The 18,113-nt window shown below is 36.4% G+C and overlaps 1 protein-coding gene across 2 annotated transcripts in view; it reads left to right on the forward strand.

Annotated features, from left to right (window-relative positions):
- Positions 1-11,385, forward strand: part of MAOA (monoamine oxidase A) — a 111,462-nt gene extending 100,077 nt beyond the window's left edge. For both annotated transcript variants that reach the window (XM_069065739.1, XM_069065740.1), the window contains 2 exons: positions 7,853-7,915; positions 8,247-11,385. In XM_069065739.1, the coding sequence (XP_068921840.1) occupies positions 7,853-7,915; positions 8,247-8,390 (207 nt within the window). In that variant the 3' untranslated portion in view covers positions 8,391-11,385. The remainder of the gene's footprint in view (positions 1-7,852; positions 7,916-8,246) is intronic.
- Positions 11,386-18,113: the final 6,728 nt, after the last annotated feature.

The raw sequence follows: 18,113 nt of genomic DNA on the forward strand, positions 1-18,113 counted from the left end.
GCATAAAATAAATATATAGAATTTTTAAAAAGTGATATCAGAATTATCATCATTTAAAAAAAAACAAAACAAGTTCATGCATCTCAGGTTAAGAACTTCTCCTGTATACAAAACATAAAATCACAATCATCCTAGATGTTCAGACTAACAGAATGGCTAACCAAAATAGACTATTAATATATGGTTACAATGCAATATCCATATGTATAATGGTATACTAATATGATATTGCTTTGTGTACTATAGTTATTTATCTAATTTATATTAATTAAAATGATATATGTTACTACTTCATATATGGTGTGTGGAGGCAGTCCTGGGTTTCTGAGAGCTATATGCTGGGGAAACATACTCTGACAAGTCCTTACAAGCCAGAAATCATTAAAATTTCAAGTAAATAGCTGGCTATGGACATTATAATGACATCTAAGGTTCAATTTAATTAAAAGATGTTCATCACCAGAAAATTAGTCTTCAAGGCAGTATTTTTAAATTATTTTCTTCCATTTACATTTAAAAATAATTTTTAGTGTTCATTTAAAAAATCTGAGTTCCAAATTCTCTCTTTCTCTCCTTTGCCTGCTCCTTGAGAAGGCAAGTAATTTGATATAGGTTAATACATATTCAGTCATATAAAACATATTTCCATATTAGCCATGTTGTGAAAGAAGACAGACTAAAAAAAAAGTAAAGTAAAAAAGTGTGCTTTGATCTCCATTCAGACTGTTGGGGTGAATAGCATTTTTCTTCATAAATATTTTGGAATTGTCTTGGATCATTGTATTGCTTAGAAAAGGTAAGTTATTCCCAGTTGATGATCATTCAATACTGCTGTTACTGTGTACAATGTTATCTTCGTTCTGTTCACTTCATTTTGTATCAGTTCATGTAAGTTTTTCTTATTCAGCCATTCAGTTGATGGACATTATATCAATTTCCATTTCTTTGACGCCAAAACAAGTGCTGCTAAAAATATTATATATATATATATGTATGTATATATGTATATAAATATGTAGATGTAGATATACATATATGTTTGTTTATGCATGTGTATATATACATATATGTATGTGTGTATGTATGTATATCTATATGTGTGTGTGTGTATATCCTTCTACTTTTTTTTTTAAAGCCTCTTTGGTATACAGACCAAGTCGTGGTATTGTTAGGTCAAAGGGTATGCACAGTTTTATAGTCCTTTGGGCATAATTAGAAACTGATTTCCAGGATAAGTCCATAACTCTACTAACAATGCATTGATGTTCCAATTTTCCCACATCCCCTCCAACATTTGTCATTTTCCTTTTCTGTCATATTAGCCAATCTAAAAGTAGTGAAGTGATACCTCAGAGTTGTTTTAATTTGCATTTCTCTAATCAGTAGCATTTTTTCATATGACTAGATAAATTTGATTTCTTCATCTGAAAACAGCCTATTCATATCCTTTGACCCTTTATCAATTGGGGAATGATTCATATTCTTATGACTTTGTTCTCTATATGTTTGAAAAATGTAACCTTTATCAGAGAAACTTGCTCTAATTTTTTTCCCAGTTCTCTTATTTCTTTCTAATCTTGGCTACATTGGTTTTGTTTGTGTAAAACTTTTTAGTTTAATGTCATGAAAATTACCTATTTTACATCTCATACTACACTATATTTCTTGTTTGGTAATAAATTCTTCCTTATCCATAGATCTGACAGGTAAACTATTTCATACTCCTAATTTGCTTATGATGTCACCCTTGATGTCTAAATCATGTACCCCATTTTGACTTTATCTTGGTATAGAGTGTGAGATGCTATTATATACTTAGTTTCTGCCAAATTGCTTTCCAGTTTTCCCAGCAGGTTTTGGTTTTTGTTCTTTGCTTTTTTTTTTTTTTTGGAGGGGGAAAGACAGGAAAATTAAGGTTGAATGACTTGCTCAAAGTCCTATGGCTAGTAAGTGTTAAGTGTCTGAGGCCATATTTGAACTCAGGTCCTCCTCAGTCCAGGGCCAGTGCTCTATTCTCTGCACCACCTAGCCACCCCATTCCCAGCAGTTTTTTTGTCAAATAAGTGAGTTCTTGTCCCAAAAGCTTAGATCTTTGCATTTATAAACACAAGATTACTGTGGTCCTTTACTACTGTGCATTGCATACCTAATCCAGGATTGAGGAACCTATGGCCTCAAGGCCACATGTGACCTTCTAGGTCCTTAGGTGCAACCTTTTGACTGAGTCCAAGTTTTACAGAATAAATTATTTTATTTAAGGGAATTTGTTCTATAAAGTTTGAATTCAGTCAAGGGGCCACATGTGGCCTTGAGGTCATAGGTTCCCCACCCCTGACCTTATCTATTCCACTGATCACCACTCTGTTGCTTAGCAAGAAGCAAATTATTTTGGTAGTTACTGCTTTATAATACAATTTGAGGTCTAGTCCTGCTAAACCATCTTTCTTCATATTTTTTCATTGACTCTCTTGATATTCTTGACTTTTGTTCTTCCAGATGCATTTTGTTACTATTTTTCCTAGCTCTGTAATTTTTTGGTAGTTTGATTGGTATGGAACTGAATAATTAAATAATTAATAATTAAATTAAATAATTAAATTAAACTGAATAATTAGAATTGTAATTTTTATTATGTTGGTTCAGTCTACCCATGAGAAATGACTATTTTTCCATTTGCTTAGATATGACTTTGTGTGAAAAGTATTTTGTAATTTGTGTTCATATAGTTCCTGGGTTTGTCTTGGCAGCTAGACAACCAGGTATTTTATATTGTCTAGAATTATTTTAAATGAAATTTTTCTTTCTAGAATTTCTGTTTCTGGACTTTGTTGGCAATATATAGAAATGCTGATGAATTATGTAGGTTTGTTTTATATCTTACAACTTTGCTAAATTATTTGCTAATTATTCCAACTTTTTGTTTCCTTATTGCCTATTCTAATTCTTTCCATTTCTTTTACTTCTCATTTAACTTTTCCTTTAAGAATTTGAATGCTGTACCATTTGGTGCATGTGTGTTTAGTAGTGATATTGCCTCATAGTAAAGGACCTTTTAGCAAAATGTATGTTGCTTACTTCTTTGTCTCTTAATTAGGTCTATTTTTGTTTTTGCTTTGTTTGAGATCATCTAACCTTGGTTTTTTTTGTTTTTTTTTACTTCAGTTGAAGCATAAGAGACTCTGCTCCAGCCCTTTCCCTTCACTCTGTGTGTGTGTGTCTCTGCTTCAAGTATGTTTCTTGTAAACAACGTATTGTAGGATTCTGCGTTTTAATCCTCTCTGTTATTCCCTTCTGTTCTATGGCTGAGCTCACCCCATTCCCACAGTTATGATAACGATTTTCCTCCATTCTGTTTTTCTCTTGTTTGTCCTCTTGCTCCTTTCACCCTAGTCCTCCTCCAAAGTGTTTTGCTTCTGACCACCACCTCTCCCAGTCTGCCCTCTCTTCTGTCAGTCTCCCAGCTTCTCTTGTCCCCTTCTCCTCCTGCTTCCCTGTAGAATAAGATAATTTCTGAATCCAACTGAGTGTGTATGTTATTCCCTCTTCCAGCCAATTCTGATAAAAGTAAGGTCAAGCATTGCCTACAAGTCCCCCATCTTCCCTTCCATTGTAAAAGCCCTTTTGTACCTCTTTCATGTGAGATAATTTACTCCATTCTTCCTCTCCCTTCCCCTTTCTCCCAGTGCATCCCTCTTACCTCTTAATTTTGTGGGGTTTTTTAAATGTCATTCCATTTTAGTCAACTCACACCTGCCTCCTCTGTCTATGATGTATATTCCTTCTAACTGCCTTGAATAATGATATGGTTCTTAGGAGTTAAACACATCATCTTTCCACGTAGGAATGTAAAAATTTCAACCTTATTGAACACCCTTATGATTTCTCTTTGATTTTGACCTTTTTATTCTTCTTTTACGTCTTATATTTGAAAATCAGATTTTCTGTTCAGCTCTGATCTCTTCAACAGGAATACTTAAAATTCTTTTATTTTGTTAAATATCAACTTTTCCCTCTGAAAGGATTACATTTAGTTTTGCTGGGTAGCTGATTTTTGGTTATAATCCTACCTCCTTTGCCCTCTGAAATATCATATTCTAAGTCCTCTGATTCTTTGTAAAAACTGCTAAATCTTGTGTTGCCTTCTGTTGCCATGATATTTGAATTGTTTCTTTTTTGGCTATTTGTAGTATTTTGTCCTCCTAGGAGCTCAGGAATTTGGCTATAATGTTCCTGGAAGTTTTCATTTTGGGATCTTTTTCAGGAGGTGATTGGTATATTCTTTCAACTTCTGTTTTACCCTATGGTTCTAGGATGTCAGGGAAGTTTTCCTTAGTAATTTCTTGAAATATGATACCTAGCCTTTTTTTCTTGATAATAGCTTTCAGGTATGATTCGTTTTAAAATTACCTCTCCTTGATCTATTTTCCAGGTCAATTGTTTTTCCAGTAAGATATTTCACATCTTATTATGTGTTTTCATTCTTTTGATTTTTGTTTTATTTCTTCTTGTTATCTCATGGAGTTATTAGCTTCCACTTGTCCAATTCTTATTTTAAGGAATTATTTTCTTCAGTGAGCTTTTGTATTTCTTTTTCCATTTGACCAGTTCTGCTTTATAAGAATTTATTTTCTTCAGTGAATTTTTGTACATCTTTTTCCATTTGGGCCATTTGCTGTTTAAGCAGTTCTTCTCTTTAGTGGATTATTCTCTCTTTTTACCATTTGGTCACTTCTGTTTTTAAGGTGTTATTTTCTTCTTGCATCACTTTCATTTCTTTTCCCAATTTTTCTTCTACCTCATTTGATTTTTAGAATCTTTTTTGAGCTTTTCCAGGAGCCCTTTTTGGGACTGAGATCAATTCATATTTTTCTTTGAGGCTTTGCATGTAGTCATTTTGACATTGTTGCCCTTTTCTGAGTTTGTGTTTTGATCTTCCCTGTCACTATAGTAACTTTCTATAGTCAGATTCTTTGTTGTTGTTATTGTTGCTTGCTCATTTTTCCATACTTCTTCTTGAATTTTAACTATATTAAAGTTGGTCTCTGTTTCTGAGGTAGAGGAGACATTTTCCCAAGTTTCAGGTTTTTTGTTCTGTTGTTTTCAGAGCTGATCCTGGGGGTCTGTAAGTTTTCAGTTCTTCCAAACTATTATGGTCTAAGGAGAGGTGTAATCATGGCTCTCCAGGCCTGTACCCTGGTCTGTGAGCAACCTTTTGCCCTGGAACTGTAACCAGGGTCCCTGCTTCCCTAGTCCCAGGATCTCTAGGGTTCTGGTACTTTTCCTTTCCCTGAGACTGTAACCTTGTATAGGCATTGCTGTGGAGTACTGTACCCACTGTCAGCCTACGGTCCCTTATAGTCTTCTGATCAGTTATCTGACCCCCTTTTTGTTTGTAGGCTGAGAGCTCTGGAAGCTGCTACCTCAGACTCAGGTGCACCCAAGACCTGCTGCTGGTTTGTGCTGGGCATGGCTGCTACTGGCTGCCTTGTGCCATAAACTGGGCCTCACAGCTTCCCTGTACCAGGGCTTAGATCGCTGCTGGCTTGGGTAGGGAGGCCTCACTGCTGGTTTACTCCAGTGCTCAGGTCCTTGTTGCTGACTTGTTAGGCATGGCATTTGCTGGACTACATTCTCCCCATAGCCTAGTGAGACAGACCTTTCCTGCCAACCTTCTAAGTTGTCGTGGGGTGGAAAATTGTTTTACCCTGTTCTTTTGTTGGTTATGCTGCTCTAGAATTCATCTTGAGACATGATTTTGAAGTTGTTTGGAGGGGAATTTGGGGGACCTCAGAAGAGTCCCTGACTTTACTATACCGTCTTTGCTCTTCCTCCAAGGCAATAAATTTTTCTGGTCATAGATACCTTATTAAGACTATCTAATGAGGCATAGTGGACAGAGGTGGGGAGGTGGTAATAGGGTGTTGTAGAGAGAGATTATAATCTCATCAATAGAAAAAATATACATAGTAATTAAGCTATAGATTATATATGTATGTGTGTACATGCCCTCACATACACACACATACGTTTGTTGTTTTATTCATCTATTCATTTAATTAATTACTTATGTATATTTTAAGACTGGTCTTCCAATTTTACCCAGACTGGAAGTGCAGGTGCTGCTTAGGGGCCTGGTTCCACTGTTTATTACCATGGTAGCTTTTACCTGGTATATTTCCATCCTGGAAATTTACCCCTCCTTTAGAACACCTGGGCTCTCCATTCCCAGGGACATACTGGATTGATGCCAAACTTTGTGCAGAGTCACTCAATTGGCCCAGCCCTTTCCTGCTCAGAACTCCCAAATTCAAGAGATCTACCAGTCTCAGCCTTTACAGTATCTGATATTACAGTTATGCCCACCCCTCTCCCAGCCCAGCTGATTCTTGAAATATTGAAATATAAGTAAAGGATCAGTGATTTCTTTATCAAAGACCTCTCAGTTTGGGCATGCCCTGACCCTAGGTGCAGATCACAGACTATGACATCAAAGATAAGTCCGAGGCACAAAGGGGTTAAATGACTCTGGTCATGGTCATACTACTGAGGCAGGATTTGGATCTGGGTCTTCCTGGTTCCAGTACCATTATTCTAACCTTTATGGTATGTTGGCATAGCATTGCAATGTTGATCTACCTGATAAATAATATAACTATTAGAGATATGGAGCTATGTTGATTTATGGAAATATAAATACAAAATCATGTTAAGTAAAAGAAAATCACTGGCAGTATTAAAATGGATTCATATACATTAACAAAAATCTTAAGATAATTTGAAGTGATAAAAATTGAGGTTCATTAGATTGTTGTCCCTATAAATAAGAACAAAATTTATGTATTCTAAGCCTTATCATCCACTTTGACCAGGATTTATATTTATCATGTGACAGACCATTACTTTCAAAGTAGCCAGTATAGGAAAGAAATCATTCCTTCTCACTATTGATGCTTAACCAGTAACATGAGGTCCAAATAGATATCGAGGCCTAGAAAATTCACATAAAGAAAAGAGGTCACCAAATTTTACTGTGAATTTGTCATAATGTAGACTAACATCTTACATAAATTAACTTTCATGACTACTTCCATTAATCTTATTTAATTTATACAAGAGCTGTACTTTTTAACTCATAGTGTCTGGATTGACTAGTTAGTGAGACTTATCTGATTAAATTAACATCTTCCTGTTTTGTCTTGGCCAAATAGCTTTTGCCAATCATTGGTGGCAGAACTTTCTCCCAAATTTGAGCTACTTTGACATATTAAGTACCAAAAAATAAGAACCTGTTAGGTTTGCATGTCCCCTGTTTCACATATATATTTTTGTATATGAGTGTGTGTGCATGTATATAATCATATATACACACATATGTATAGGCATATACATATGTATATATAATATTGAAATTTATTTCTGCTCTCTGATTTAAATATGCATGTCTTAATCCACACTTTTATTCAGGAGGTCCTCTGTGTCAGATCACACACCTTTCTTGATTTTTCTGCCTATTGATATTTTCTTCCTTCAAGATTTAGCTCAAATGCTACCTCTTCCATGAAGCTGCCCTAGAACCAACTTAACTGAAAGTAATTACTTTTAGATTTTACTAGAATATTTTATATTTCTCTTTTGCCCTATCACATTATATCTTGTATCAGAATTATTTTTGTTTGTATTGTGCCCTATCCTTGCCTCTTCCAGATTGGATCGTCATTTCCTTGGGGGTAGGGATTGTCTTGGCTCATCTTTGTAACACTAGCCCCTAGAAAAATGTCTTACACATTGTTGGCACGTATGTTGAATAAATGAATGAATGAATTCTGTAATATTTAATAGTATTTCATTTCAGGTGTTGAATGCCATGGGGAAGGTGGCAAAAAAAGACATTTGGGTACCAGAACCAGAGTCAAAGGTAAGTCTTTCCTTTCTTCCTTTCTTTCTTTCTTCCTTCCTTCCTTCCTTCCTTCCTTCCTTTCTTTCTTTCTTGTTTTCTTTCTCTCTCTCTCTCTCTTTCTCCCTTCCTTTCTCTCTCTTTCTCTCTCTCTCTTTCTTCCTCTCTTTTCCTTTCTTCCTTCCATTTTTTGTCATTTCTGTAGCCATACTTAATTTTCCCATGAACCTTTGTGTTAATTGTATGTCTACTCTGAAATATTTTAGTGCCTTCTCTTTCTTGGATATACAAACCCAGCCCAACCTCTTCTTGAGACAGCCTGACAGATGTACTCTTCTGTTATTTTATCCAGGAAGTTCCAGCCCTGTCAATCACCACCACCTTTTGGGAGAGAAACTTACCATCAGTTCCTGGTGTGCTGATGGCTCTTGGAGTGTCCTCTTCCCTAATTGCCCTTTGTATGATGATTTGCAAATGCAAGAACTATGTACGATAGATTCTAAAATTTCATTTTCATGCTTTCTGCTTCTTCATTCCCCAGCACCATCAAAAGGAAAACCTGGAAAAATTAAATGTGGTAACATTGGACCCTATTTTTGTGCACTGGATTTTACAAGCCAATTTTTTTTTCCCGTCAGTGTTTAAGTCAGACCAAAATACAAACTAAAAAAATCACAGCCAGTTTCAGCAGGAGCAAGGTCTATCCCATCATTTGTATATGCAGATTAACTTGTATTCATTGATAGAAATAAAACCATAGTGTCAGATTTTGAATTTCAGGAAGTCAAAAGTCTCAAGGGAAAAGCTTTTAAAGATCAGATGTTTATAAGAAACAATCACTTCCTTTTATATCCTGATTTTCTCCTTTAAAAATGAGAGCACCTTATGATTTCATAAATAAATTTCATTTTAACCTTCTCTCTGTAGTGGCTCCATAAGTTAAGAATCAGTCCCGTGAAATAGTCATCACACTGGGAGGCTAGCCTGAGGGCCAGATGGCAGTGGTAACTAAACCATATTGTTGGGTCACTCCTAACTCCTTTGGGAATGGGGATGTTTCTAGAGCACTTTCTGCAGTGGGCAGGCCTCTTTTCTCTTAATCATTATAATGTGGTACTAGAAATAAAAACATTGGATTACAGTGTGTGTTTAGAAGTATATCTTGTATACATGTGCTGTAGGGAATGCTGTTCCATTTCTAATTTCCACAAACTGTCTTAATGATCTGGTTTTCTCTGTTGCAAGATGTGTGTGTGTGTGAGTGTGTGTGTGTGTTTTCCTTTGCTGCTAGAAATGTACTCCAAACCTGAGGAGAATGTATTCACTGAGGTATACAGTTTAAAGTGTTATACCAACTGGTTAGAATAAGGCTTATGAGTAGAATCTTATGTTAGTCCAAACCAAGCATTTTTCTAAAGGATTACAATTAGTGTATTCTTACAGATAAAACCAATATGGCCTCCCCCAAGTATTGCGTGAAATTCGAAAGAACCAGTTTAATCATTGTCACTAAAACCTGAAATGTGGGTTTGGGGCTAGAATTGAAGGTGGGGGCTATCAACAGTTTCTCCCTTTTTCCTCTTGTGGCCATTTTTCATTTAGACCAGAGGTTCTAAAACTTAATGCTACTTCTGTTTTCTTAGCACCACTTGTTTTCCGCATTTTGATTAGAAGGCAATCAAGCCAGATATTTTGATGAAATATTATTGCTGAAGATTCAGATTGTACTCAGATATAGCAACATTTTTAGATTTCAGATTACTATATGTCTTCAAAAGTAATTCCGAAAAATATCAAATATAATCATATAAATCGCTAATCGAAAGAAAGTAGGAATCAGTGAAAATGATCTGACCTTTTTAAGATAGGAAATCAAGTAGATTATAAATGTCCTTTATTGTAGGAGGTCCAGTAGTACACATTTCTTCCTCATGATGCCATTTTGCTCACATTTTTGAAAGCTTTCTTAAATCCAAGGCAGCACTTCTAAACAAACAGAAGGGATGTCTTGTTAATAGTAACATAAGGTAGGAAAAAAAGCCATCCAGGAATAATAATAGAAAGTAATTTAGAAGATCTGGCAAAGTCAGTCATGGCAATGTAGTGAGTATCCATGTGTAACAATTTGTCCAGCATTAGTCCAGGGACCAGGATGCTTAATTTAAGGGAATTTTCCAGATAATTGAAGCTTAACCCTTCAGGTGCCAAAACTTGAAGAATTCTAACTTTTATTGAGCTCTCTCTCAAGTGAATAATGAAACACTTTCATATTCTTATTAAATAAAAATTTAACTTTTCCCTAATTTCTCAGGGTTCCCATTATAAACACCCATTGTACACCTGCTCAATACGTGCCAAAGCCACTTGTACCATCCAGAGGCTGTTACATTAGGTGACTCTTCAGCCTTTCTTGGATCCTCCTTCACTATTATTGTTATTTTTCAGGGCCAGCTTTCCCCTTCTTTCTCAGTCTGCCACCTCTTATAAACTGGGAGGAACTGTTGGTCACCCAAGGAAACCAGATAAACTTGACTTATTAAATCCCCACCTTCTTAAAGAGCCCTTCTCTGAAGTAGCAGGAAGACTCTTCTAAGTGAAAAGTAGCCTTTGGGACAGTTGTGTATGAACCCATGGCTGGTTGCTCTCAGGGATTGCTGTAACCCACTCAGTCACAGCAGTCCTAGCTCTTCAAATTTACTGATTTAGTAAATAAAATAAATAAATAAATAAATAAATAAATTAAAAATAAAAACCACTGATTTAGGCTTCTGTTGGACATGGTGTAAAGGTCAGATTTAATAATAGCCTAGAGGAGTTATTAATAACTGAGTCCCCAGTTTTATAGGCTTCATCAGGAGGCAGGTATGAGAGGGTGGATATAACTTCGACTAAGATTCAGAGGACTAATCAGCTTGGTGACTTTGAAAAAGCCACTTGCCCTCCCTGGGCCTCAGTGTCCTCTCTGCAAAAACAAGAGGAACCTTATTCCTTCTTATTCTTAGCTCTGTTCAAGTCAGTACAGTTGTCTTAGACTACAGATTAAATTAGTCACAAAATAAGTGCCAATCCAGACACTTTCATGGACTTATAGATCATGTTACCTGGCTGAATAAAGACTGTAATAACCTTTCCTGGACCAAATGAATGACGTCACTTTGATAAATCTGATAGTGTTGGCTTCTTAGGCCATCTGCTTCAGAATTTCAGAGATTAAAGTAGGAGTCCTACGGTAAAATCTCTAGAAATGGATAACAATTAACCCTTTGTGTCTCTTAACTGTGTTATGGAAAATGTTCACATACTGTGTTGTAGAAAAACTTTGAAATGAAGGATTGAGGAATGTGTTCAGTTTGCCAGTTTAGTGTCTGATGTTTTGTGTCTCAAGTTTGCCTCAAAGTTGCGTATGTGGAAGTATGTGTGTGTTCTTTGACTATAAAGTTAAGATTTTGCCTCTACTGTTTTGTTTGTTAATAAAGTAGAATGAATATCAACTTTTGAGTTAATCTTGCTTTCTCTCTTGGAACGTAAATTTGGATTTATGGACAGAGCTCTGTAAGCTGTTTTATGGTAGGAGGCCATCAGTGAAGCATAAGCCACAAATATATAGCCAGAATTAGTGTTAAATCCCAGAGCTACTTGGTTTGAACTCCTTATTTGGATTCATAAAATCTGATTGGAAAAATTAACATAGTGAGAAAGCAAAGCCTACTACATTTCTCCCCATAGGGCTCTAGGGATACTTCTGAGGGATGGGATTGTCTGTCTCTAATGCCACTGGATTGAAATCCCCATTTCAGTATGAACCCCCTCCTACTATTAGCAACCAATAGCTGGTGTCTGAGTTCCATTTAACTAATATCAGTTTTTTCAAAGGGATACTTACTTCAAAGACATTGAAGATACAGAAAGCACATTTCCCTCCCAGAACCTCAAGGGCACATTTTATTCTATACGCTCTTGGTCTCTGGGGAGGAGAATGGGCCTCCCAATGCAGCTCTTCCCAGATGAGTCTTCATCTCAAGTTACCTCCAGTTGACTCTTGGAAGTCACTCCTTACAGAGTGGAGGCTAGATTGTCCGAAAAACCTGGTATAGATTTGACTCACTCAACATCAGTTGCCTCACCTAACCCCTTGAAACTCACAAAGTCATAGCCCCAGTTTTACTTAAAATGAAAGGCAAAAAACTGAGGCCCATATTCATAGGTTTGATGTTGGCTTCATATGTCTTTCATATCATTGTCTTTCTGTAGCATACCAATAGCAGGAAGAAATCACCTGAAGGGGAGGGGCCTGGTTGGTTAATGTCCTCTGACTCTATTCCCAGTTATACAGCCACTGCCAGTCATAGGCTTATCCTCACCATAGGGTTAGCAAAACTGAACCAGTTACAGAATGTCTGCACATACTCTAAATCTCTCCAAGGCATTTACTATTACACAGCATTATTACTCTAATGGAAGACGTTTCCCTTAGAAACTTCTTCCATGTTGGAGAGGTTGGTTGAATCAGGGTATTATACATGCTTATAAGGACTGGCTCAGTGACCTGTCTCATTGAAATCATAGAGACTCATCTGATGCTAAAATGCTCTGAGTTGACTGTAAGATATTACAGTATAATAAAGGTATTAGAAATACTGAATTGGGAGTCAGAGGACCTGCATTTCAATTCTAGCTTAGGCACTGGGACTTTGGTCAAATCACTGTAATCTGAGATTTGGTTTCTAGACCTAGAAAATGAAAGGTTGGAGGTAGATAATCACTAATGTCCTTTCCAACTTCAGCATTCTCTGGCCCTATCTACAATGCTTAAATTCTCCTTATAACTTGGCCTCTTCCTCTACATATTTGACACTGAACAGATTGCTTTGTCTTTATGTGCTTTAATTTACTCTATAAAAACTATAATGTTTCCAACCTGAGAGATACCAATTCATTTTAACAAATATGCATTGTGTCCAGTACATAGAGGGTACTTGCTAGTTGCTAGAGATACAAAAATATGACACTGTGCTTTCTAAAGAGATTACGATGGTGGGGGATGGGGGTGGGGTGGGGACACAAGTGGGAATTTTGTATAACAATAAGTATAAAATGAAGAATGAGGAGAACACAACACAGGGACTGAGTCCATTCCAGACATTAACATAAGGAAAACTGACAATTGGGAGTGGACTAGTCTAGTCTTCCCTGAACATTGAAATACTACTGGAGAGTAATATAAGAAAGCTAAAAAGGTAGGATTGAGTCAATTTATAAAGGTCTTTAAATACTAGAAACATGACTCTATGTTAGAGAATTGAGAGCTACTGAAGATTTTTGAATAGCAAAGTGGCATAATCAGACCCTGTGCATTAGAAAGTTGACGTGGGCAGGGAGGGACAGACTTGACCTATTAATCTTAAGGAGAATTTGACAATATTCAGATCCTTATTAGGTCATCAAACCATTTTTAGATTTTATCTAAACATTTCCTGGCATGCTGAATCTTAAAAAGAACCTTAGAAGTCACCCAGTTAAAAATACTTTTATAGATGAGAAAATTGAGATCCAAGGAATATACTTGCCCAGACTCAAAGATGGCAGCTTAAGGGAAGAGTCAGTACTTGGAGTCTTCCCAATCATAGTTCAGTATTTTTCCCAAAAATAATAAGCCCAGAGGGGAAATACAACACTAAAATGGATGGACCTTTCTGAAGAAAGAAAACTAGCATACATACATAAATGGTGTGAAAGTTTGGGAAAGAAGTCAGCTGGTGCCTTCATCGAGTAGGTGGGAATTGAGATGAGCCTTGAAAGAATAGGTAAGATATGTACAGGTGGGAAGAGCCAGGAAAAGAGTGGGCAGTGAGATATGATGTGATCAAAGATTCAGATGAAGGATAAAGGTTGTATGTGTCACAACAACATCTATCATAAATTTAGAACTGGATGTCCTGTTCCTCAAATTCAGCTTTCCAAAACAACTCATCATCTTTCCTCCCCAAATTATCTCTTTCCTATTTCTCGTTTTTCTAATTACCCAGATTTTCAGTCTTCGAGGTATCCTTACTCTGCCCCTATCCCATAAACCCAATGAATTCCTAAATCTGGTAAGCTCTGTATTCTCCCAACTTGAATGACTGAGGTAACCTTCCTTGGGTGTACCTACCAGAAAAGGGAAAGGAGTTTAAAAAGTTAAAGGCTTTTTAAAAAAGTGAAGTATCGACAATTTTAAGTGGAAAATCTCTCAAAACCCAGTGTGCAATTGTATAAATCTATAAAGAGGATCCTAAATCCAATAAAAAAAAGAATGAATATTAAATGCCCAAAGAGAATTCGAAGATCTCAACAAAATATCAGACAAAGGAAAGGAAAGCAAAGCTATACCTGAAGAAATATAGAATTCTATGGATTACTAAGAGGGCATGGAACAAGAAACTCAAGAATTGTTCAAAAGACAAAATCTATTAAAAACCAAAAAAGGAAAGATTAGGATGACTATAGGTCAGAGCTTTGAACTTTTGATGTAAATATTTTAAGACTCGACAGTTTAGGAAAAAAAAGTTTTAAAAATCCAGTATAGGCAGAGGCAGGCCCATAAGGCCAGTGACGGGCAGAAGCAGGCCCGGAAGGCCAACAGTGTGCAGAGGCAGGCCCAGAAGCGGTCTGATCAACTGGGGGGCGTCTCCCCAGCAACCACAAGGGCCAGTACCAGGCCTATCACCAAAGGGCTGGGACTGGAAAGAGCAAGGTAAGAACTAAATGCAGAGAACTAATTAAGAACTAAATTAAGAACTAAATGTCCCTGTCTGGGACAGCAAATACTCCTGGGGCTACCACTTCATAGCCCAGAAATCTAAAAAAAAAAAAGCCCCTATCGGGACCTCCAAAGACCAGAATGACAGAGTGAACCTCGCCTACTCCAACCCCCACCTTGACCCTGAAAACATAGTAACTGTTGCCCCAGGGCAAAACCCTCTACAGTAAAGGCTTGGGATCCCTACGGGAAGGCTAGGCTAGGAAGGCTAGGGAGGGCCCTGCCTCACAATGGGTAGAGAGCAGAGCACAAAGACTGGAGTCCTACTGTCCTCAGAGGAAGGAACCAAATTCAGAGGGAGACAATGTGGATTCCACACCCACAGCTGAAACATCAACTGGGAATGGGTCCCAAGCACCATCTAGATGAGAGGAACTTTGAAAACCAAATGAGAGAGATAGAAGACAAAATGAATAATTCTTTCAAAACCAAAACTACAGAATTAGAAAAACATGATAATGAAGAAAACATCTCTCTAAAAAGAAAAGTGTATGATATGGAAAAGGAGCTTGAAAAATTAACCAAGGAAAATGATTTGCTAAAAGCTAGAATTAAACAAATTGGAACAAATAACTCTATGAGGAACCAAGAATTAGTCAAACAAAATAAGAATGAAAAATTAGAAAAAGAGTAAAATACCTTAATGGAAAAATAACTGACCTGGAAAACAGATCCAGGAGAGATAATCTGAGAATCATAGGCCTACCAGAAAATCATGATGAAAAAATGAGCCTGGACAACATTCTTCAAGAGCTCATTAAGGAAAACTACCCTGAGATACTAGAACCTGAGGGCAAAATAGAAATCTAGAGAATCCACAAGACACCTGCTGAAAGAGATCCCAAACTGAAAAGTCCTCAAAATGTGGCCAAACTCCAGAACTGCCAGGTAAAAGAGGAAATACTTCAAGCATCCAGAAAGAAACAATTCAAATATCAAGGGTACACAGTGAGGATCACACAGCATTTGGCAGCCTCTACACTGAAAGATCAGAGGCAGTGGAATACAATTTTCCGGAAGGCAAAAGAGCTTGGGTTACAACCAAGGATCACATACCCAGCAAGACTGAGCATATTTTTCCAGGCAAAGAGATGGTCACTCAATGATATAACAGATTTCCAGACCTTCCTGATGAAAAAGCCAGAGCTCAATGGAGAATTCAACCACCAATTACAAGATGCAAGACTGACATAGATAGGTAAACAAGGTAAACACACACACACACACACACACACACACACATACACACGGCTATTTAGTAAGAGCAAACTGTTTATACACAAGTAGAGGGTATGAGTATAAAATACACAAAATTATGATTAAAAAAAATCTTATTAAGGGCTAAAAAGGGACTGCAATGGAAGAAGAGGAATGAATGAAGTGGAAAAGGGTAAATTATGCCACACAAAGAGGAGTAAAAACAATAAAGCAGAGGAAAAAAAGGGAGGGAGATGAGAATCATATGAGCTTTTCCCTCATTGGTTTTGGTGCAAGGAGGGAATAACAAAAAGTTAAGCATAGGACTCTATGGAGAAGAAAAAAGTATCATTTTAGAGGGAAAGAGGGTAGGGAGAGGAGCTTCACATGAGATTTGTTTCTCACTCTTGGTGCAAAGAAGAAATAACATACTTCATTAAGTATAAAAATATCCTACAGGCAGTAGGAGGGGGAAAGGGCTATGAAGGGGGGGTGGGGTTAGTAGGGAGGGAAAAAGTAAGGGGGAAGGGGAGAAAAAGGGAGGGGGTTGATAAGGGAATACTGAGGGAGGTGGTGGTCAAAAGGAAAACTATTAAGGGAGGGAAGGGACAAGAGGGGAAAAATATGAGTATTGACAGGAGGGAATAGGATGGAGGGAAAGAAACAGATAACAATCATAACTGTAAATGTGAATGGAATGAACTCTCCCATAAAACAGAGACAGATAGCAGAATGGATTAGAAATCATAATTCTACAATATGCTGTTTACAAGAAACACATGTGAAACAGAGGGATACACACAAGGTAAAGGTAAAAGGCTGGAGTAAAATATATCATGCCTCAGCTAAAGTAAAAAAAAAAAAAAAGCAGGGGTAGCAATCCTTATCTCAGATAAAGCAAAAGCAAAAATTGCCCTAATTAAAATAGATAAGGAAGGAAACTATATCCTCTTAAAAGGCACCATCGAGAATGAAGCAATATCATTACTTAACATATATGCACCAAGTGGTATAGCTTCCAAATTCCTAGAGGACAAGGTAAAGGAATTAGAGGAAGAAATAGATAGCAAAACTATACTAGTGGGAGTCCTCAATCTCCCCTTCTCTGAACTTCATAAATCCAACCTCAAAATAAACAAGAAAGATGTTAAGGAGGTGAAGAGAATTTTAGAGAGGATAGGTACAATAGATCTCTGGAGAAAACTGGGGATAAAAATGAATATACTTTCTTCTCAGCGGTTTATGGCATATACTCAAAAACTGACCACATTCTAGGGCATAAAAACCTAACCATTCTATGCAGTAAGGCAGAAATATTAAGTACATCCTTCTCAGATCATGATGCAATAACAATTATATGCAATAAAGAGCCATGGAAAGACAGACTACAAAGTAATTGGAAATTAAACAATTTAATCCTAAAGAATGAGTGGGTCAAACAACAAATTATAGAAATAATCAGTAATTTCATTCAAGAGAATGATAATAATGAGACAACATACCAAAATTTGTGGGATGCATTAAAGGCAGTTCTTAGGGGAAGTTTTATATCCCTGAGTGCATACATGATTAAATTAGAGAAAAGGGAGATCAACGAATTGGGCATGCAATTGAAAAACCTAGAAAAATAAGAAATTCAAAATCCCTAATTAAATACTAATTAGAAATTTTGAAAACCAAAGGAGAGATTAATAAATTTTAAATTAAGAAAACTATTGAATTAATAAATAAAACTAAGAGCTGGTTTTATGAAAAAAAAAACAATAAAATGATAGACCCTTAGTTAATATGATAAAAAAAGAAGAAAACCAAATTATGAGTATCAAAAATAAAAAGGGTGAATTTTACCATTTTAGGGAAATGGATGAATATTTACAAAATAAGTCTCAAAGAAGAAATCAATGAAACAGATAAGTTGGAAAATGAATGACTATGGAATACATAAACTTAAAAGCTGATTCTTTCAAAAGTCTAAAAACTAGATAAACATTTCAATGTAATCTAATTAAACAGAAAGACTAATAGCTAAATATAGCTAAAATTAACATAGTACTTACCATGTGCCAGCCACTGTGTAAGTATTTTACAACTATCTCATTTGATTTTCCAAACAAACCTGGGCAATAGGTGATGTTATCCTCATTTTACAGATAAGAAAACTGAGGCAAACAGGTTACGTGACTTACCTGGGGTCACACAACTGTAAGTAAGTGTCTTAGGCCA

The sequence above is a fragment of the Petaurus breviceps genome, unplaced genomic scaffold, assembly GCF_028583685.1.
Source record: "Petaurus breviceps papuanus isolate PSGF00001 unplaced genomic scaffold, PetGlider_PUasm1.0 90700, whole genome shotgun sequence".
Classification (NCBI taxonomy): Eukaryota; Metazoa; Chordata; class Mammalia; order Diprotodontia; family Petauridae; genus Petaurus; species Petaurus breviceps.